The 22,842-nt window shown below is 39.4% G+C and overlaps 1 protein-coding gene across 1 annotated transcript in view; it reads left to right on the top strand.

Annotated features, from left to right (window-relative positions):
- Positions 1-22,842, top strand: part of ca10a (carbonic anhydrase Xa) — a 207,442-nt gene that overhangs the window by 161,199 nt on the left and 23,401 nt on the right. Inside the window, exon 4 of the mRNA XM_067369943.1 lies at positions 21,691-21,876. Within this exon, the coding sequence (XP_067226044.1) occupies positions 21,691-21,876 (186 nt within the window). The remainder of the gene's footprint in view (positions 1-21,690; positions 21,877-22,842) is intronic.

Below are 22,842 nucleotides of genomic sequence, written 5' to 3'. Positions count from 1 at the left end.
TACAATTTTCAGCTGTGGGTGAACGCATCTTGACTTGTTTAGTGCCGTTATGGTCGATGGATATTGCAGGGGATTGGTTTGCGGATGGGGGGTTGTGGGTGGATTGATTCTTGACTAATTCACAAGACTGTTTTATCAGTTCAAACACCCTTAACCCTGTGTGCACTCCCACCCAAAGGACTGCATTGAGGTTTTATTTCACAAAGAATGAAACTAGAGCTCAAAGTGCATTCTGTAGGCAGTGGAAAGGTATGACAAGTTTTTTTTTTTCCTAATTTAGAACATTATTATAGTGCTTGTAAGGAGAGTTTTGTATTGATATTCCTCTTTTATTACAGTGCTTGCAAGACAGTGATGTATTGATATTCCTCAAACATTATGATTTGAGATTTGCTTTGAAGTATTCATCTTCTGCAATTAATTTAGCTCCATTTGAGCTTTGTTTTGTAGATCATTTCAGTCTTGGGTGTTATGTCTTACTCGGATATCGATATATATATTTTTTATAATGATGGACAGTCACAAAATAATGCACTTGCATGAATTACAGTCTAGCGGTGTCACAAAATAATCCACCAAAAGCTGTGCTATTATGCTTGTATTTTTTGTAAGCTTTATACTTTACCAATACCAATCACCTGAACTTCAGAGTGCCTTTTTTGTGATTCCAGGAACTTTATGTAATTTAATAATTGCTTGTCTTTCAAATATGGTTAAATGTATAGCCAAATGTACTGACAAGCATTTATGGTAAACTATGATTAATAAAATTATACTTTTAAGACTACTTAGTGCAATTCAATTAAGCACACTTATTTTCATTACGTCTTTCTATTAGTATACTGAAATGAGACTAAACCTTAAGTCATCTTCACTGTTGCTCTCAAATTAAATGACACCTTTGATGTAAATAATGTATATGAGACACTTCAGAACCAATGATGTTTGTTATTAATGTCCAACCAGCAACATACATCATTTCGGTCTGTTCATCAAGCAAACTTAATGTTTGGCTTCAGAGAACTTGAAATATAACACATAACTTTTTTTTTTTACAACCCATGGTCACTATGAACTATCATTTATGCAGAAAAAAAAAAAACATTCTGGTAAAATGATCTAGCAGTTGGCTAAAATGAAACCTGTAAGCACATAAAATCACTTTTATCCATTTTTATTTGCTGTTGCTTTATGGCTGTGCCAGCACATTGCAGGATCATTGATGAAGACAAGATTCATTGTCAGAGTAAGCTATGTAACATTCATCAGTCCAGAGCCCAAAATCAAATTCATATGTCACATGAACATATATTGACCCAGATTACCCCTGAGCTCCACACCAACATGATTACACCCATAATTCCCCATTATTGATCATCCATCGATCTCAGGTAATGCTGCCATTAGCCCCTTTCAATTAGACATTTAGTGATTAATTTCAATAATGAAAGCAGCAGACTGTGCATTGATGTGAAGCATATTGACTGTTCTTGCTCTCTCAGGACAGTGAATCTGTGTCCTCCCATTATATTACATTTATTCATTCCAGCTTCTGCTTTATATTATTCACATCGCCTGGGTTTGGAAAATTACAAGTGCTGCACATTCTACCCATTAAAAGACGCTTTATCTCAGAAAGATAATGTAGAGGCTTGTGAGTCACACACTCGCAACAAAGAGAGAGACCCTGAGTTCATTCTCTTATCTCGCAGGTGCTCCTCACCCAGCCGGCAGCACTGCACTGTGGGTAAAAACACCGTCTCTATAGTCCAACTAAGAATCAGATAATGACTCACAAGTAGTTTGGCATGTGTTGTTTGCTTCATTATTCATGATCTACTGAGGCCTGAACTCATGAACTTTTTTGAGCTCTTTAAAAGCAATAAACCTAAGTGGAAGATTCTTGTGTCGAATCGTCCGAGTCCTTCAAAGTGCTTCTCTGCTTTTTAATTGAATCTTCCACCCCCTCTCCTCCCCCCTGGCTCTCTTCAGCTACGAGCGAGCCAAGGGTATGTTTGTGTTAATTTAATATTAATTATTAAAATTGATAGTTTCATTTAGAAATCTATAAAATATGACATGACAAAGTCTAAGATTTGAAAAAAAAAAAAAAAAAAAAGTTTTGTTGGTTTGGTCCATTCAAATATTTTATCAAGATATATATATATATAATATTTTAAATGGAAATTTCTTCCAGGAAAATGGATGATTCATCTTGTGCTCACAAAATGATTGTCTAGTAAAATACTCTAGAATGAGAAAGTATCTCCCCCTAATACAACTTACTTCTCACTACCAACCAATAACAAAACTAAATTGGCTTAAAAAAATTGACAACCCCTTGGGACATATCTGTAACTTCCTGTTTCAATAGGAAATGTCAACACAAGAAAGAAACCTGTGCTTGGCAAATATTTTCATGCTGTTTAAGGCAACAATTGGATGTTTTAAGATGTTCATTCACTTTACTGGATCGTTTTTGTTGAGCTACCTGCCTTTCCTTGAAAATGCATTTTAATTACTCTCACTGTCAGTCAAGCCATTAGATTTATCATCTGGCAGATTAAAGATGTATTTTGATTATTTTTGCTAGCTTGGAAAATATGGAAAATGTTAGTGGCTCAAAGAGCAATGGGTTTTGTTATGTTCCTCTGCTGAATTCCCTCCAGATCTTCTACTCTCTCCCACTCAAAACAGCCCCCGATACATATTGCTGCCTTAAAGAAAAAAAAAGACCCTCGGGCCAAGAATGGCAGTTGCTTGAAGAATGAACTCATCTGAACAGCAAGGCAAATAAATAAATCAAATGTTAAAAAATGCAGACAAAGTCTACAGGCACTGCAGAAACAGTCTTCGCTGTTTCTAATTTCATAGCGTGTTACAGTGCCAAATGTGATTTTCTGACTCTTTTTGTAACTTGACAGCTGTTGGGATTTTTTTTATTATTATTTTTATATATTGAATCTCTTCCAAACATCTGTTCTTTGGGATTCAGAGCACAGTAAGAGTTTTGACAGAGACTTGTCTGAGAGAGAAACATGGCTGTGAAAAACACACTTTAAATCTAACCACACCTGTCCACCCCTCAAACTTTGTGTATATTTGGGAAATGGCATCTGTTCAATCTCTATACGAAAGCAGAGTCAGCAACTGTGCCACTTAGCATTGGTTATTTACCAGTCGAAGTCCCCTGAAGTGTTACCTGTACGTTGTTTATTCATGCGATGACAGCGAATTCACAGGGGAAGGCTGTGTGCTGGTTTACCAGAACAGCAAAAGCTTTAGGCTACATCCTTATCCCATCCCGCGCTCCCCTCGCAGCCGCACACAATAACTTATAACTGTAAACGTCCCAGGGAAAATGTGTTCCTGCCTTCCCTGCTCACCATGATATGTGGCAAGACATCGGTTTTACAGCTCACCTCTGCTCCTGCATCTTAATGAGTTGGCTTCCCTGTCAACAGCCAGGCCAAGATTCTCGTGTCGACTCGTCCGAGTCCTTCTAAGTGCTCCTCTGCTCTTTAATTGAATCTTCCACCCCCTCTCTTCCCCCCTGGCTCTCTTCAGCTGCGAGCGAGCCAAGGGTGTGTTTAAGTGTTAATTTGTCAGCGGCAGTGGGGTGGCGTCCGGTTGGCTGTGTTGGCATTGGTGCAACAGTCACACAGCAGGAACAGATGGAGTTCAGATGTGGCTTCTTAATCGTGTGCATAAATGCTGCCATTGTCGCTGTCTGAGGACAACTATTGAAGTTGCATTTGCCTAATTTGGATCTTGGGTACACATTTACAGTAGCTTTTTGCATGGATATTTTTTTAGTAAGTTTACCTCATTTCCTTATTTTGGAAATGACTAAATATTTATTGCAATGGTGGCACTTTAGATTAGGGTCCAATTCTCATTATTAACCATTAACTACAACCTTTTGCCTTCATAAACTCCTAATTACTGCTTATCAATACTACTTAATAACTACTTCCCTGGTCTAAGGTTTAAGGCTTCATTTTCAAACACACACACACAAAAAAAAATAATCTATACACAATCAAATATTCAGATATATTCAGAAATAGGTTGTATTTGAAAATGTGTTTGGGGAAAACAGGCATATTGAACTTTACAAAATAAATGTTTGTTATTCCAATTATTATTAATATTAATAACGAAAAATTAAATTCAATTAATTGCATTGCTGTCTTTTTATAAAATTTATAATAAACTGATAGTTCATCCAAAAATTTAAATTCTGTCATTGTTGTTCCAAACCTGTATATATTTTTGTTTTGCTGTAACACAAAGGAATATATTTGGAAGACACGTTAGATACTGAGCATGCAAGCAGAATTTTAATATATTTGGAAGAATGTTTGTAACAAAGCAGATCTCGCCCCCCATTTACTACCATAGCATTTTTTTTTTTTTTTTCTACTGTGGTAGTCAATGGGGTGCGAGACCTGCTTGGTTACAAAAATTCTTCCAAATATCCTCCTTTGTGTTCAGCAGAACAAAGAAATATATACAGGTTTGGAACAACTTGAGGGCGAGTAAAAATGACAATTTTCGTTTTGGGGTGAACTATCCCTTTAAGTGGGATTTAGGAACACCAATTACTGGAATAAAACAACTGTAATGTAGGCCTTTTGGGGCTTTGCTTTATTAGACCACCATATTCCCTTTCATCTCAAGTCTGTTCTGCCTCTGAGGCTCAGATTGTCAAAATTCCAGAAAATACTGTTTGAAGTAAGAGAAGATTCTCTTTGTCATATAGGGTTCCATATCACCACAAAAAATTATCAGACCCTGAGACAGTTCACACAACGCCTCCATCTACCTCCCTTGATACAATCTACAAGCCTGCAGTGATTTTCCCACATAGTTTTTAGTTACTTGGTACACTTGATTGTTTTCACTGTTACTGCCCTTTTGGGGTTGTAACACCAACTTTGAAGGCTTTTATTTCTTTATTTGAGCTTAGTATGGATGTCTAGATCTAGGTTGCTATTATAATCAAAACCAATTTGACACCTAAGAGCTTAAGATTTCATCCTCAGGGATATTCCTTGTGATATGCTGCAATATATGGATGCCTAATTGCTACGCCCGCCTCTGCACCACACATCCTCCCCATGAACAGAAGTTAACACAATAATGTATGATAAATGTACTCCGGGTTCATATGTATACACAGTGCACATATTTGTGTGCATGTGCCTTGATTTTTCTTCCCTGTGTATTCCTATGGCAACTCGTGTTGGCATGATAACTGTCAGCAAACTGAACCTTGAATCTGGGACACCTGGCTTTGAGTAATTTATTGAATCAGCATCTTCTGATCAGCCACTAGACCTTCAAGACCCTTATTTGTCTCTCTCTCTCCTCTTCCTCCTCTGAAGGGTCTCATTATTAAACTCTTTGAACCAGCTCTGGAACAAAAGAAGCATCACTGCAGAGGCAAAATCAGAAGGGAAATTTTTGCATGTGCTTTTACCCACTTTGATAAATGAGAAATAGTGATGTCCATTTTGTAAACGAATCGTTCTTTTGAACTGGTTCTTTTTAGTGAACTGGTCAAACCAGTTCACCAAATCGGACTGAATCATTCCAAACAGTTCGCATCTCAAGTCAGCACTGATCCACAATTTTTTTTTTTAAAGTTACTCACTTTCAGACATGCCTGAATATATCCTGGAGTATATATACTCTAGTAACTCAAACACACAGCATGAACAGACATGCTGTGCTGAGATAACGTATGACAAGGAGCAGATGATACCGAGCATGTGTGTACTACTAAACATACGGTTCTCGAATCACCAATACAGAACCCAGAACTGTTTCTTTCGGACACGTTCGATACTGAGAACCGATGAGCTGGAGATACTGAGCATGCGTGGTAGCACCGCCTCTGAGCCGAACTGTTTCATTCGGACAACTGATGCTGTGCTGATACTCTGAGCACGGGTGAACCAGAACTTCAATGAGGGGGTGAATTTGGCGAAATGTAAGTTTATTAACATGAACATGCAACCGTTCTGTCAAAACATGTAAATTAATTTTACTATTTACTATTGTGTATGCACATTATATTTTAAAGGTGTCGTAGAAAGTGTTTTCAAAAGATGTAATATAAGTCTAAGGTGTCCCCTGAATGTGTCTGAAGTTTCAGCTCAAAATACCCCATAGATTTTTTTTTTTATTCTTTTTTTTTTACCGCCTATTTTGGGGCATCGTTAAATATGCGCTGATTTAGGCTGCGGCCCCTTTAAATTCTCGTGCTCCCCTTACACAGCTAATATAACCCTCAAAATAGGTCTTTACATAGTGTTCATCATGCGGCATGTCTAATCGTACAAGTATTGTATTTACATTTGATTCTGAATGAGTTTGATTAGTGCTCTGTGGCTAAAGCTAACATTACACACTGTTGGTAGATTTATAAAGAATGAAGTTGTTTATGAATTATACAGACTGCAAGTGTTTAAAAAATGAAAATAACGACGGCTCGTCTCCATGAATACAGTAAGAAACGATGGTAACTTTAACCACTGTGATAAAGTCACATTAGCTGCCACCGCTGGGGAAGCAGCACTGGCACACACACACACACACACACACACACACACTCCTTACCTCGCACATACTTACCTCATTCATTCTCTGTATCGTTCCTCCCAGCCGTTGCCGCTATCGTAGTTGCGGGTGCACACGCAGTCACGATAGCACATGGACATTCTCCCATTACTCCATTTTCCTCCCGCCATCCATTCCGTTTACATTTCCCGGTCATTTCATACACCTACACTGCACTTGTTGTCTTGTTTCGTCTCTGTGCTGTTTGTCGTTGTGGGCGTAGTCAGTCTTCTGGTGGGAAACACTGCGCTGGACAAACCGAACAATCGAGTGGCGGCCGCTTATGACGTCACGGCCTGGTCGCGCCAGCGCAGCGCAACCGGAAGCTGACGAAACCATTGTCCATTGTGAATAGGTGTTTGAGTGTGTATTTAATTGTCCAGATTATGTGTTAAATGTATTATGTGTGATTGGATTATGTGTGTATTATATATTATACATAGGGATTAACTATTATTGTTATCATATTTAATATGAAATAGTTGAGGTATTTTGATGTGCATTATGTTATATGTACCCAAAGATGGGGTGGCCCAAAAAGGGGCGGGGTTTGGCCTATAAAAGCCAGGCCAAAACTAAAGACAGTACTTGTTTACCAAGTCAACGCAAGAGTGCTACCGTGGTGCCTCGAGCAAATCTAAAACCCCTTTCTTTTGTATATTGTGGATACCTGTATATATTTCATTGTTGGATTATTTTCTGGTTTATTTTTCCTTTGTTGTTTCTTTATTTATTTTTTCTCTTTTGTGGACACTTGTATATATTTTTCACTGTGGACCAACTTTTGGCACTGTAAATAAATTACACTTTGCACGAAAAGTGCTTTGCGAGTGAGCCATCATTTTTACATCCCCTCACGGACTTACACTTCCTCCCCGAAGGCGAGCTGGTGGGCTTCGTCTTTATCACATTTGGTGGCAGCGGTGGGATGGCGACTCGCAAGACAGCGCCGAAGGGTAAAAAACCCAGGGCGGGTTTACGGTCCCAAGTGAAGGCAGCGTCAGAGGAGGAGACCTGGAATTCTGTTGAGACTACGGAGGATGAGGAAGGAGCCACGAGTCTTCCCAGAGTCTCACCAAAGCCCAGTCCACCACCAGCCAAGTCAATCACTCCTGACGCTACAGCTGGTGAGGGTATGATTTCCCTGATGCGCAGATTTCTTGACGCTCGAGGATAGAGAGGAGAGATATCTGCGGGAGCTCAGAGGACTTCGTGAGTCCATCGTGCAGTCAATCCATCCTGCTGAGACTTCGCTTGACGTGGACAGCGTACGAATGGAGCTACCAACACCAGCACCGAAGGTATCCACAAGACACAGACCGGCCTACGTCCAAGACTCTCCGACTGTCGCCGCACCAAGAGTGCCGATGCTGTGGGCTGACCCGAAGATGCCGAGCTTCCAGCAGGGGGAAGACATCGAGAATTATCTTCGGCGGTTCGAGCGTCTGGCCAGGACCTGGAGGTGGCCGGAGGAGGAGTGGAGCTATCGTCTGGTTCCGTTGCTGACAGGGCAAACATTGGAGGCTTACCTGGCAATGGACGAGGAGCAGGCTGAGGTCTACACTGACCTGAAGGAAGCATTGCTGGAGAAGTTTAACATATCTTCAGAGACCTACCGTCAACGCTTCCGATCGTCTACAGTTCCAGCTGGAGAGTCACCAACAGAGACTTACCACCGGCTAAAGAATCTGTACAGGCGGTGGGTGCGACCAGAGGAGCACTCTAAAGAGGAGATCGGTGAATTCATCATCCTGGAGCAGCTTCTTCGGGTGCTTCCCTACGACGCACGTACCTGGGTCAGAGAGCACGAGCCGAAGTCAGGACTGGCGGCAGCAAAGTTGGCTCAGCAGTACCTGAATGCTCATCGCGGGGGTCTTCGTACTCAACCACCCAGAGGTACTGTACATGGGGTTTCCCATAACACTGGGTCTGATAGGGGTCGTGTAGAACTATCTGTCACTTCACGTCACGACTGATGGGGCAGCTGAACAAGCAGTTGGGCATCAAAGCCATCCGAACAACCCCCTACCACCCACAGACGGATGGTTTGGTGGAGAGATTTAACCAAACTCTCAAGAACATGCTGCGGAAGTTCGTTGCAGACACAGGACGAGACTGGGACAAGTGGCTACCGTTTGTTCTCTTCGCATACCGAGAGGTACCCCAAGCGTCAACGGGATTCTCACCGTTCGAGCTCCTCTATGGGTGGCAGGTACAAGGACCCCTGGACCTGTTGAAGAAAGGCTGGGAGGAGGAACCTGCAAGCAAGATGGAGGAGAAAAGCAGCATCGTGCAGTACGTGCTAGAGATGCGAGATCGCCTGGAGCAGTACAGAGAACAGGCCAAAGAGAATCTACAGGAAAAACGAGCGCAGAAAAGATGGTATGATCAGCACGCCAGACTACGACAATTTCAACCTGGGCAGAAGGTTTTACTCCTGTTGCCAACCTCAACGAGCAAGCTACTGGCTAAGTGGCAATGGCCATACACTGTGGTCCGCAAGATGGGACCAGTCACATATGAAGTGCATCATCCAGACAAGGGCAAGACCTACCATGTGAACCTGTTAAAGGAATGGAAGGAGCCACCCGGTAAGGGACCGGAAATATCTCTTCTGGTGAGGAAGGTGGAGGTGGAAGAGGAAGAGGAATCAGAGGATGCAAAGAGACAGCCGTCTGTGGTGAGCCTGGAGCACCTAGAATACTCCAAGAAGGAAGAGCTGCAGCACCTCCTGAACCAGTTCCCTGCTTTGTTCCGTCAGAGGCCTGGACGGACTGAGCTGACCCAACATACCATCCACCTTTCCGACCCGACACCATCACGCCAATGTCCTTACCGGGTGCCTGAGAGGCTGGTGGAACCCTTAAAGGAAGAGATCAGGGTGATGAAGGAGTTAGGAGTGATTGAGCCTTCATCAAGCGAGTGGAGCAGCCCAATGGTGATCGTCCCAAAGAAAGATGGATCCCTGCGTGTCTGCATCGACTTCCGCAAGCTCAACGCCCAGTCTAAGTTTGATGCATACCCCATGCCAAGAATAGATGATCTGCTGGAGAAAAAGAGCACAGTACATAACCACATTAGACCTGTGCAAGGGATACTGGCAAGTACCCCTCAACCCTGAGTCCAGACCCTATACCGCATTCTGAACTCCACTAGGACTATACCAATTCACGGTCCTTCCTTTTGGCCTGCACGGGGCACCGGCCACATTCCAGAGACTGATGGATCGTTTCCTTCAAGGTTGTGAAGACTGGTCTGCAGCATACCTGGATGATGTGGTAATCCATAGCAACTCTTGGACAGAGCATCTCCAACACCTCCAACAAACCCTAAATAAGATAGAAAAGGCAGGATTGACATTAAACGTTTCAAAATGTGAGTGGGCAAGGCAAGAGGCAAACTACCTGGGGTATCACCTGGGCAACGGACAACTGAGACCACAGATTGACAAGGTGGAGGCAATACGAAGGAGCCCACAACCAAAGACTAAGAAAGAAGTGAGGTCATTCCTAGGGCTGGTGGGCTGGTACAGGCGATTTGTGCCAAACTTTGCTTCCATCGCGGCTCCCCTGACCAACCTGTTGTCCAAAACGGTGATTAACCCTATCCCATGGACCGTTGAGTGTGAAACAGCTTTCGTTACTCTAAAAGAAAAGATGTGCTCCAGTCCGGTCCTGCAGAGTCCAGACTTTTCCCAGAGATTCCTGGTGCAAGTAGACGCTTCTGCAACGGGGATTGGTGCAGTTCTTGCCCAGGGAACCGCCGGAGAAGAGAGGCCAGTTGTTACTGCCCAGGGAAACTAGATATTCAGCGGTCGAGAAGGAAGGTCTTGCCATCAAGTGGTCCCTAGACAGCTTGCGCTACTACCTCCTTGGGCGAGAGTTCGACCTAGAAACTGACCACCGGGCCCTAACCTGGATCCAGTCCATGAAGGACCACAATGCCAGAGTCACACGGTGGTACCTCGCTTTGCAGCCATACCACTTTAAGATACGGCACCGACCTGGCAGACTCAATGTGGTAGCCGACTACCTGTCCAGGTTTCCGGCCAGTACGCGGCTTGGAGAGGGGGAAAGTGATGTGATAAAGTCACATTAGCTGCCACCGCTGGGGAAGCAGCACTGGCACACACACACACACACACACACACACACACACACACACACACACACACATACACACTCCTAAATTACACTTTGCACGAAAAGTGCTTTGCGAGTGAGCCATCATTTTTACATCCCCTCACGGACTTACACTTCCTCCCCGAAGGCGAGCTGGTGGGCTCGTCTTTATCACAACCACATTTAACAGTGCAACATGCTAACGAAACATTTAGAAAGACAATTTACAAATATCACTAAAAATATCATAATATCATGAATCATGTCAGTTATTGCTCCATCTGCCATTTTTCACTATTGTCCTTGCTTGCTTACCTAGTCTGTTGATTCAGCTCTGCACATCCAGACGTCCTGCCCTTGTGTAATGCCTTGAACATGAGCTGGTATATGCAAATTTTGTGGGCGTACATATTAATGATCCCGACTGTTACGTAACAGTCGGTTTTATGTTGAGATTCGCCTGTTCTTCAGAGGTCTTTTAAACAAATGAGATTTACATAAGGAGGAAACAATGGAGTTTGAGACTCACTGTATGTCATTTCCACTCTTCATATTTAACTATGCCAAGGTAAATTAAATTTTCAATTCTAGGGCAACTTTAAGCTTTATGAGCTGGATGGTTTCTGTAAAAAGTTGATGAAGACTAGTTTATTTACTTTATATCTTTTAAGACGTGTAAAACATCATGTTTGCATACCATGTGCCTGTATTGTGTGCTTTTGCAAAACATATGAAACTTATCCAAGATGATAACAATGACTTATTATTATTTAACAGAAGTTATGATTACAAATTACTTTATTTGGATGTGTTTGAATGCATTTTCATGCACCTGGAAGATAGAAATGAAGTCAGTACGTGAGGACGTAAAAGAACCAGTAATCCATTTTTTTTTTAACCAGTTCATTGAAACGAACTGTCAGAAAGAACCTGTTCGCGAAAAACTGGACTTCCTATCACTGAGAAATAGTGAACAAAGCAGATAACTAGAAGACAATCCTACTGCCAGTATGCACTTGCATAAATATGTTCAAAATGACAGCATGACTGCCATTTAACTACTAATTTTGTAGCCTGGCAAGCTGCACTGTCAAAAGTTTCACCAAAAGCTTACTAAATATATGTGTTTTTATTATAGGTTTCAGTTGTGCTCCTCAGTTGTTTTATTTGAATTTTAATGATTTACATACATTTTTGAGTTTTTGTTTGTACTATCTTGGTAAATGTAGGTATTCGATTCATTGCAATTCTAATTCACAAACTCTTCATTTGAAATTCTCTGTCTGCAAATGCTGTAATTATACATGCTGTTTGAGAGTAGTGATGCATTAACATTTCAGCAAACGAAAATATGTAGACAGGGAAAAAAAATAAATAAATCAGGGCCAATACAGTTAGTGCTTCTTTTGACTGCAATATGTGAAATTTGTTGGCTGAATGTGGCTTGTTGCCAAAGAACTTTACCTTGATTGGTTTATCACCTGTGAACACAACACCCGGAACTAGGGTGACCACCTGGCTATTGCGGGACACGTGTGAGACAGATAAATTTACTACTATTATGCAATGTAAATATTGGTTTACATTCGATGGCAAACTTGACACATATGCGTCGATTAATATTTATGCCGGTGGGTGCCCACACTATAATGTTGCGCTTCTGGCAACATTAAATCCTGGAGAGAAGACAATTCTAGATTGACGAGTGCACATGCAGGAGGACAAAGTTTGAGCACACACGTGTGTCCAGTGCGTGTCTAGTTTTGTGAGAGAAGGAAATCCACTCATAAGCGGAGAGCTTCCTGCTCGCACATTCGATGCGCTCTCGCTTAACAATAATGCACTCTCGATTTTTGTCATTACAATAACGCCATAGAAACCACCTTAAACGAACTATTAATGTGAGAAGAAAGTCATGTCTAAAATTTGCAATCAATTTTTTATTAGTTAAAACAAATGAAGAATGTCTTGTGTTTTTCCGTAAGTTCTCGACCATTTTCGTGAGTGCCACTCGAGCACCCATGGGATCGCCGCACATTTTGTTCGTTGAAAATATTTGCCATCAATTTGGGCAGCTTTGAGCAGCTCTTGAAGTTCTTATACAGTATGTGAGATGAAATCTTTACTGGTGTAGCTGTGAAAAAAAATAATACAGAAATGCGGGACACTACTTGCTTCTTGCGGGATGAGGGACAAAGCTCCCAATTTCGGGACTGTCCTGCAAAATGTGGGACGGATGGTCACCCTACCCTGAACAGCATATCAAGGGTTGACTGCCCAATTACCCAAATTGAATTACTGAAACTTTAGTTTAGACCTTTAGAAAACTTTCATTTTGCTTTCAGTGTTTCAATAAAAATTAATTTCGCTGCATCACTATTTGAGATTAATTCAAACTTGTCTTTTTGATCCATTCATTCAGTCATTAATTTCAGAAATTGAGCTACATTGGCTGTGTTCTAAATCACCCCCAATAACCTTAAATAGGGGGTTTTATTTGAGAACACAGCTATTTGTAGTGGTGTCCGAAACCATAGGGGATGTTATCGAGTGCACTGATTCAATCCCACAATGCACTGCAATAACACAGCCATTGGTTGCACTGAATGTTTTTAATTCACTAAAAAGAGTTCATACGAGTCAATCATTTGTGAAACAGACTGCACTGTACAAGTTGTTTGTTTTGCATGCAGCATGCGAAGAAGTGTATGTTCTATTACACATTTATTTGTTTGAATTCTTCTGTACACCAGTAATAGACACTTGCCACCTCTGGACTTGAAATTTTATTCCTGAAATTGATTTCTAGTGGGACCAAAACTGGTAAAAGTTGTAAGCAGAAAAGAGTAACTATATCTGGCAGTCAGCTTACAAGCAAACTGATGGTGAATTAATACAAACAGCATAAAAGAGAACAATCAAGTGAGTAATGGGCGAGCAGATACGCCTGACTTGAAATGCTAGGGACAATTAAGGAAACTGTTTAAAAGGGGGACACGTGTCTGGTGAATCAGTGCAGCTAGCAGACCGTTTTAAGGCATATTTAATTGTGCTAGCTGGATTATTTCTGAACAATTTTTGCAACATGCAGGGACTTCTATGTAATCCATCGTTTAGCCACATGTTAGCAATTAAACTAGGAGCATTGGCATTACTGACCCTTTTGAGAAACTGGATCAATTCTAAATTGAACTGAGTTTCGAGGGTCAATTTGCATTAATGTGTAGAGATGCATGGGCAAAAAAGGCAAACTCCTTTTAGCTCTCTCAGATTTGAAGGCAGCCATCTCTGAGGTGGAAATAATTGAGGCAGGACGTCAGAAAGACCAGGCATATCTATCTGGATGCGTGTGGAAGTGTGTTTTACAGAGGGCACATTCAGCAGACAGCAATGCAGGTATCTTTGACTGTCTCATTCCGCTCTCTAGTTCCCTACATGATGTCAATCAGTATACAGTGAACATAAATTTAGAGACTATCCACAGCCTTGAACCACTAAACACTGAGACTGCAATGATGACTGCAATTGCGCAGTTACACATTTAAAAAAGCTGGTATTTACATTTTCATTTTAGATGTTAAAAAAGTACAGCACTGTTATGCAATGTTAACTACATCCAGTGAATGGCATGGAAGCAACACGGAGGTGAACGCTGAGTCAACACACAGAGACGGCACGCGGGCGGTGGGTGAGCTTTGTGTCTTCACAAATTTTGTCAGTTGTATGTGTTTACAGTGTGGCAGTTTGGACATTCAAGCAATTAGAAGATCGGATGTGTATTATTATATCGAGCTACCGTGCTCACGCAAATGAATTGTAACACAGACACTCATACATACAGTAGCTGCACAAAACGTGAAGATCGCGCGCACAGAGAGGAATGCAGAAACTAGTTGTCAGCACTGTCCTGTGATTCATCACTAAAGTAGCTTAGAAACTCAAAACTTATTATAGCATGTATTTACAACCCACAGCTACACAAATAATAGAGAGATGGTATGACTAATAATTTATCTTTATCTGATTTACAACGAGCAGAAATCTATAAGAAATGTTAGGAACCATAGATAAAATCACTGCTGAAAGTGAGCTGTTACAGTATGTCAGATCACACTTTCAATAGGAAAAAATATTCCACCTTCTAATAATCATGCATATTTATAGCATAAAGTAAACTTGTAAGTGAACTATGAGGGCAAAGAAACAACAAAAAAACAAAAACAAAATAATCGTTCATTAATCGTCCAGCCCTACTTGGAATACATTTTTATGTAGAAAAATGTACATGCATAGCTTTTATATGTATATTTTTTTAATAAACTGCAGGACATGCATAAATGAACGAATAAAATAAAAATGAGTTTTTTTCATGCACACTAGTGGGAAAAAAAAAAAAATCAAAGATGGAAAAAAAAGGCCGCCCATACATTTACACTTGCACGCATCTTCTGATTATTTTAAAGTCTTCAGTACACATGATAGAATTTCTGGTGAGTTATTTATAATTATTATTTTTATTATTATTTTTTAATTTTATGACATTCTGGGAAAATTGCATGGAGTGAACATTTTAGTGCACTGGAATGATTTTGACAATGGGAGAGTCCTAAAAATTTTACTATTAAAAAAAGTTCACTATTATAATAGAGAGTAGACTGAGACAGGCCCCTTATTTTCATGATTGTAGTTTTTAGGCTGGCTTAGTGTGACTTTTATTGCTTTGCTCAATGCTTTTCTCCTTTGGCAATTTTTCATTTTGACGTTATAAACTTGTTTAAAAATGCTTCAAAAGTGTGGTGTCACTAAACAGCATCTTGTCACTGCTTTGCCTAAAATGTTCTGTTGAAATTAATTTGACAAACTAGACAATGCACTTATTTTTCATTTTTACTCTGGCACACCAAGAGCCAAAAATATGAGAGATTTTTCCCTTTTTTATATCTGTCTTTCACCTTTAATGAAGGGAAAGAAATTCATTTAATCAAATGCATTATGATCTTAGTCTGATTTTCTTCACAGGGTGCCAGAAACGGCATTAAAATGTGCTCATTACTGCTGAAACCACAAAACCTGCTGGGAGTTTACAACAATCCCGTGCAGGGAGTGACCTTGTGAGGAAGGACCCAAGTGCAGTACTAAATTTAGATCCAACACAAGATGATACTAAGATACACAATCAGATAAGAGTTCAAAGCAAGAGTAATGGAACCAAAACTCACAAAACACATCGTGAAGCAATACTAGATGGGAGAAACCTGAGAGGGTAAAAATACACAAGAGTGAATGATTAAACTTTGCACAGTCAGTGATCAGTGAACATACACATGGCATTGGCGTATCACACAGCTGAGTATATAGAGGTAGGAAGGCAAAAAGACTTCTGAATTCAGTGCTTGTCATCGGGTCTGTTTTGAATGTAATGTGTGCTGCCTGTGACATCCCACAATCCTGGGCATGCTTGAATGGTGGAATGAATTAAAATGGTGTCTGAAAAAAAGAGAAAATGTATTTAGAAATGTCAATAAAAAAAATAATAATCCACTTATGACTCCACTTCTGACAAATAAGCATTGTAGCCACTAAATATCCACTTGGTTATAAACACCCACTTGAATTTGTTCTAGATCATTAGACATGATGTTATTGTGCCTTGAAAATCCTGTCTAGAAGCCGTTTCTCTAGGCCATACCACCATACTACAGCATTGTCTGATTAGTCATTGACTGACTAGGCAGAAATGTAGGTGGCTTAAGTTTTGGACACAGCCCTGGGCTGAAAACAAGAAGTTCAAAAAAAAAAAAAAAAAGAGCCAACATAAAAAGAGAGAAAAGAAACCCTGGAATGCTACTCTATTTACTCTTCTAGCTTTGAGAAATCTGATTCATTTTAGTGAATTTTGTTTTGGCTCAATTAAAACGTAGGTCTGTCATAAATGTGTTCAATTTCATTATTCAAAAAAGTTGTTGCTTTGAGGGGTGCTTGAAAGTTTGTGAACCCTTTAGAATTTTCTATATTTCTGCAAAAATATGACCCAAAAGTCCTAAAAGTAGACAAAGAGAACCCAATCAAACAAATTGGACAAAAAAAATATACATTATTTGAAAAAACGTATCCAGTGTTACATATCGGTGAGTGGCAAAAGTATGTGAAGCTCTAGGATTAGCAGTTAATTTGAAGGTGAACTTAGGCTCCACCTGTTCCTAAATGTTTTTAAATCAATGGGTTGACAATCAGGTGTCAGTTTGTGCCATTTTATTTAAAGAACAGGAATCTAGCAAAGTCTAAACATCACAACATGTGTTTGTGGAAGTGTATCATAACACAGAAAAAGATGATGTCTGAGGACCTCAGAAAAAGAGTTGTTGTTGCTCATCAGACTGGAAAAAGTTATAAAACCATTTCTAAAGAGTTTGAGCTCCACAAATCCACAGAGAGACAGATTGTGTAGAAATGGAGGAAATTCAGAACAATTGCTAACCTCCTCAGGAGTGGTCGACCAACAAATATTAATCCAAAAAGTCTGCAACGAGACAAAGGATCCCAGGTTAACTTCTCTCACGTTGGCTGATGTTAATATCCATTAGTCCACCAACAGGAGAACACTGAACAACCATGGTGCGCATGGCAAGTGGTGTTGCAAGGAGAAAGCCACTGCTTTCAAAGAAGAACATTGCTGCCTGTCTGCATTTTGCTAAAGATCATGTGGACAAGCCAGATGGCTAGTTTTGTGGATGGATGAGACAAAAAATAGAAATGTTTGGTTTAATGAGAAGCATGTTTGGAGAAACGCTGCATTCCAGTACAAGAACCTTTGTCCTCTTTGTGAAACATGGTGGTGGTAGTATCATGGTTTGGGCCTGTTTTGCTGCATCTGGGCCAGGACGAATTGCCATCATTGATGGAAAAATAAATTCTGAATTATACCAGCGAATTCTAAATGAAAATGTCAGGACATCTGAACTGAAGTGAACTGAAGCCCAAGACAAAGTGGTTCACGCAGCAAGACAACACGCCCAAGCACACAAGTTGTTCTACCAATGAATGGTTAAAGAAGAACAAAGTTAATGTTTTGGAATGGCCAAGTCAAAGTCCAGAACTTAATCCAATTGAAATGTTGTGGAAGGACTTGAAGCAAGCAGTTCATGTGAGGAAACCCACCAACATCCCAGAGCTGAAGCTGTACTGAGAAATGGACTAAAATTCCTTCAAGTAGTTGTGCAGGACTGATCAGCTTTTACCGGAAACGTTTAGTTTACCATTATTGCTGCACAAGGGGGTCACACCAGATACTGAAAGCAAGAGTTCACATTATTTTGCCACTCACAAATATGTAATATTATATATTGTTCATATATCTTAATAAATAACTGACAAAGGATCTATTTAGTCTCATTTGTTTTATTGGGGTTTTATGGTCTACTTTTAGGAAATACATGACACTGCCATCAGAAAATCAGAAAATAAATAAATAGCTAATTTAACATTTTATATTATACCTCTTATTAAATTTTTTTTATTTTTTTAATAAACAGAATTTTACCAGAAACTTATAAAGTCATTCAAATATAGCTGAAACATCATCCCTTTAATGCTGTAATTTCTACAGTGTTGCTGAAAGCCAGTTTTCTCCTGAGTGATGTATTATGTTCAATGAGGATTACTTATACTGACCGAACAGTACAGTACACTGGAGACTGTGAAATAAATTGGTTTTACATCCTTTTCATCCTAATATCAGCCTTTCCAATCCTTACAGAATCTCATAATGCCAATCCTCTTGACGGAGCATGTGCTTCTCTAATTTTTTTTATTTCATTGCCTTCTCACTGGCGCATTATAATAGCATTCATTATATTAATTTCAAAGCATCCAGTCATGATTACCTGACCAGAGAGCATTACCAGCATCTAAAACTGGCCTTTTGGCTTTAAGCTATTGGAAACGATGTTTTATAGATTCAGCCCATGCTTATGTGATCTTTACATAAGAGTCCTGGAATGGTTATTGCTAGAGCAGTCCAGAAGGAAAGCTTCAGAGCTGTTATGTAATCGTTTGATATTTACACACATGTGCGCATAGACTAGTGAGGGGTTTTTTTTTTTTTTTTGTCTTTAAAAGAAGTCTCTCAATACTCAGCAATACTGCATTTATTTGATCAAAAACACTAATAAAAGTAATATGAAAATATTACACAGAAATGCTATTTTCTATTTTGATATATTTTGAAATGTAATTTATTTCTGTGTTGGTACTTCTGTAGATGTCAGGTATAATGGCACATCAAGTGAAGTTTAATTCAAAGTGCTGTGGTGTTTTGCAGTTGTTGTCAGAGCAATGCAATGTGTCATTCATAGCATTGTCAGATCAACAAATTAAAGTGCAGCAGAGCATTTACTAGCATGATTTTGAATTCATTAATTCAAATTATGGGGTGAAACAGCTCAATGCATTTGGGAAAATTAAAATGCAGAGATGAAACACTACACAGGCTAATGTTTATGAGAATCACAGTGCATGAAGTCAAGAAAGTCGAGTACGTTCTCAATTTGATGATCTTTATACCCTCGGGGTAACATCTGTACTGGACTTGCAGTGGGAGGTGTGTAGTACATTTTGGAACATTACAAGAAGTAAATAAACCCTCACATACATATATCTCAAATAAAATGTCTATATACAGTGCTACAAAGATGGTCAGCATGGACTGGCCATCAATAATGGACAAATCCTCACATTTAGGAAGAAAAAAAACTTTGAGGTCCACTCTTTAGCTGTTGTCGGATAGTGGCAGAAACATCTTAGTTCGTCATATACGACGAACAGGGATTTTCTTCAGTGAAGCTGCAGTGTTTTTTTTTTTAGTTATTCTCCCTTTGCCATCTCTAGTTCATGAATATTCACTGAGAAATGACCTCTTCAGGGTTTTTCAAATGCCTTGCCCTTTTCTCGGATGAATCAAGTACCCAGAGGTAACTGTGCAGATCCATTAAAGGATACTTCACCCAAAAATAAAATTCCGTCATCATTTACTCACCTTCAGGTTGTTCCAAACCTGTATAAAATGTATTTCTTCTGCTGAACACAAAAGAAGATATTTTGAAGAATGTCGGAAACCAAACAATTGATGGAACCCATTCACTTCCATAAAATTTTGGCAATGGGTCCATCAGTTGTTTGGCTAACCATATTCTTCAAAATATTATCTTTTGTATTCAGCAGAAGAAAGATTTATAATACACACATATAATATATATAATATATATATGAGCGAACTATCCTTTCAAGTGTGGCTATACCAATTTTACTCACCTTTCTCTCTCAAGGATGGTCTTTGCTTCTCCCATTCCCACTCTTACTTTTCCTCAATATCCCTCTCTCTTACCTACCTCATCTCTCTACCCTACAAATCATTGATTTTTTTCAGAGGTTCTATAAAATATTTACAATGTGTGGGCAGGCCTCTTTCTTTGGGAATTTGGCGAGGGAAAATCATTTTGAAGGCAAAGTCGTAAACGGAAAAAGAGAGAGACAGATGAAGGAAAGAGAATGAGAAAGAAAGATGCAAAAAAAGGAAAGAAAAGGTAAGATAAGAGCCATGCAAGCCTTTCTAGCACTGTGTTTGGAATTTCAATGGCTCACTTTGGAACAACTCCTGAATATAAATAAATAAGCAGATACACTGATAAAGATTGCTATCCGCGGTTGTTGTATCTCCATGCTGTCTTCTTAAAGCCTCAGATCTAATTGATTCCAAGCAGATTCTCACTCTCTTCAGCTCAGAGGACACACTTCTTTTGTTTTCATTCTTCCATCTGTCACACCAGCTTCTTTCCTTCCACTTGAGTTTTTACATGTTACAGCATCATTGAGAATGAGAATATAATTTAATTACAGACCACTATCTGTTTTTCAGTAAAACGATTCGATGTAGACATGTTTCTTTAGCTATAGGCACTGTTGCCCCTGCAGACTTTTAGAAAATATATTCTCTTAAAAAGCACTCTTTTCATACTTTCATTAGCATTCTGGGGTGGAAATCAAGTGATGGAAAGAACATTTGAAATATCATTTTAGAATATGATGGAAGACTCCTTTTAAATCATTTTCAACATAATAAATATTGAAAATGTATTTCACTCATGCTTTTTTTTTTTTTTTTTTTTTTTTTAATTATCATGATATTTTTAAAAATGTATATCTGTATGATTTTTCTTTTTTTTTTGTTTGTTTGAAAGATTGAAAGTCTGTTGTTTACATGGAGACTGTTTTCAAAAGTTTGCATTTTCAGGCCACCAAAACGCTGTTGTCGTGTAAATGAACGGCCAAAACGCATACGTTTTCCGTTTTTAGTTGAAAACTGTGTCGTGTAAATGGCCCCATAGTTACATTTAGTTTTATTTTAGATTTATATCAAAACAGTTTTAATATAAATCAAGAAAAATCAGAAAACCCAATATGTTCGTTTACAAGGACATATCCAGATGGATGTTCTGGGATGGCTCTAGCCACCCCTAAAATTTGATTAGCAAACTCGGGTTCTCCCCAAAATTATCCCATTACCCAAATCAGAGACTGAACCAGTGAAACCAGATACAGGCTTTTTGGTTTAAAATGGGATGGAAAGCATGTTGTTTTTTTTGTTTTGTTTTTTTTTGCTAAAGCCAACAAGTAGCAGTTATTGTGCAGCTGGTTGCCATCTGGCTTTTAACTTAGCACCCTTTCTAGCTCATTTAGCACATGACCTTTTCTAAGTCAAGCACATTATAAATCAGAGAGACCACACTTGAATGAATCTGAGCCCCACATGTAGCCTCAATAAAAAAGCCTGGACGTGCCATTGGTCTTTTATTTCCATTTATTTGATTAGTAGTTCTCAGTTTAATTCTTTGTTGACTTTTTTTAACCTGTTATATCTGGGGGGTTTTTTGTTTGTTTTTTAAAGGTGGGAGGGACCATGTACAACACTGGTCGTCATGTATCACTCCGATTGGACAAAGAGCACCTGGTGAACATCTCGGGTGGACCAATGACGTACAGCCATCGTCTTGAGGAGATCAGGTTACACTTTGGCAGTGAGGACGGACAAGGCTCTGAGCATCTCCTCAACGGCCAGGCTTTTTCTGGGGAGGTAAGCTTCTAAATCCTGTGTGTCTTACGTCATGAGTGGGATACAGATCAGACCTAGCTGCTAGTATTCAGCAGTCTATTGATCTTTTAAGGTCACAACATAAGAGCAATGTGTAAAGACAGCAGGTCTTATAGGTCAACAAAAGCAAAGCTCTATGGCGTAGGTTTTTATGCATCGACAAATACTTAGTGTGCCTTAAAGCATGCATTTCATGAAATGTTTAACATGAATGCTTTAGATTATGATACAGTAATGTTTGCACCCTGCTGAACAATATAACTTATATTGAAAAACACAGCCTTATTTTTGGCTGAAATAGTCCTAACTGTATTGCTGATAACTTACTGTTCTCATTCTCCCACTAACAGAGCCATAACAATGGAAAAAAAAAGCATCTCAATTACACTTGCAGTGTACATTTAGCATGCACTGCACTGCGGCCTCCATCATTTGATAAAGTCACCAGTCAGTGAAGTCCTGACATTTCCCTTTGAGGATAATAAGACCGACAATTTGTGTGGCAACAAAATAAGTGTGAGCTTGACAGGCAAATCCTCAGTAATTAATGATTATAATTTATTTCCCACCTCCATGGCAGCCACCTGATAATCCAACAATAATAAAACAAAGTGTCAACAGTCTATCAGGGCAAAGTGAAGCGTGACCCGAGCACCAAGGCCAGCTCTGTCTTTCACTCTTGTGTTTAAACCATTACTTTTCTTGATAGACAACAGTAGCCAAATCTACATTTCAAGTTCATTTCTGCTGTAATTCTTAGTAATCCAGCTAATTAATTTATGTTGACTGTATATTGAGAAAGCTTTCATCATTACTTGCTTGGTTAGTGCAGAAGTACACTACCTTTAAGATTTTTAATTCAACAATACTTGGATATTTTTTTGTAACAGTATATATTTTTAAACTTTTTTTAAACTTTAAATTCATCAAATAATCATGAAAAAATAT

This window comes from Chanodichthys erythropterus, chromosome 19 (assembly GCF_024489055.1).
Source record: "Chanodichthys erythropterus isolate Z2021 chromosome 19, ASM2448905v1, whole genome shotgun sequence".
Lineage (NCBI taxonomy): Eukaryota > Metazoa > Chordata > Actinopteri > Cypriniformes > Xenocyprididae > Chanodichthys > Chanodichthys erythropterus.
The sequence above is the reverse complement of the archived record's forward strand: the minus strand, read 5'-3'. Positions and strand labels throughout refer to the sequence as shown.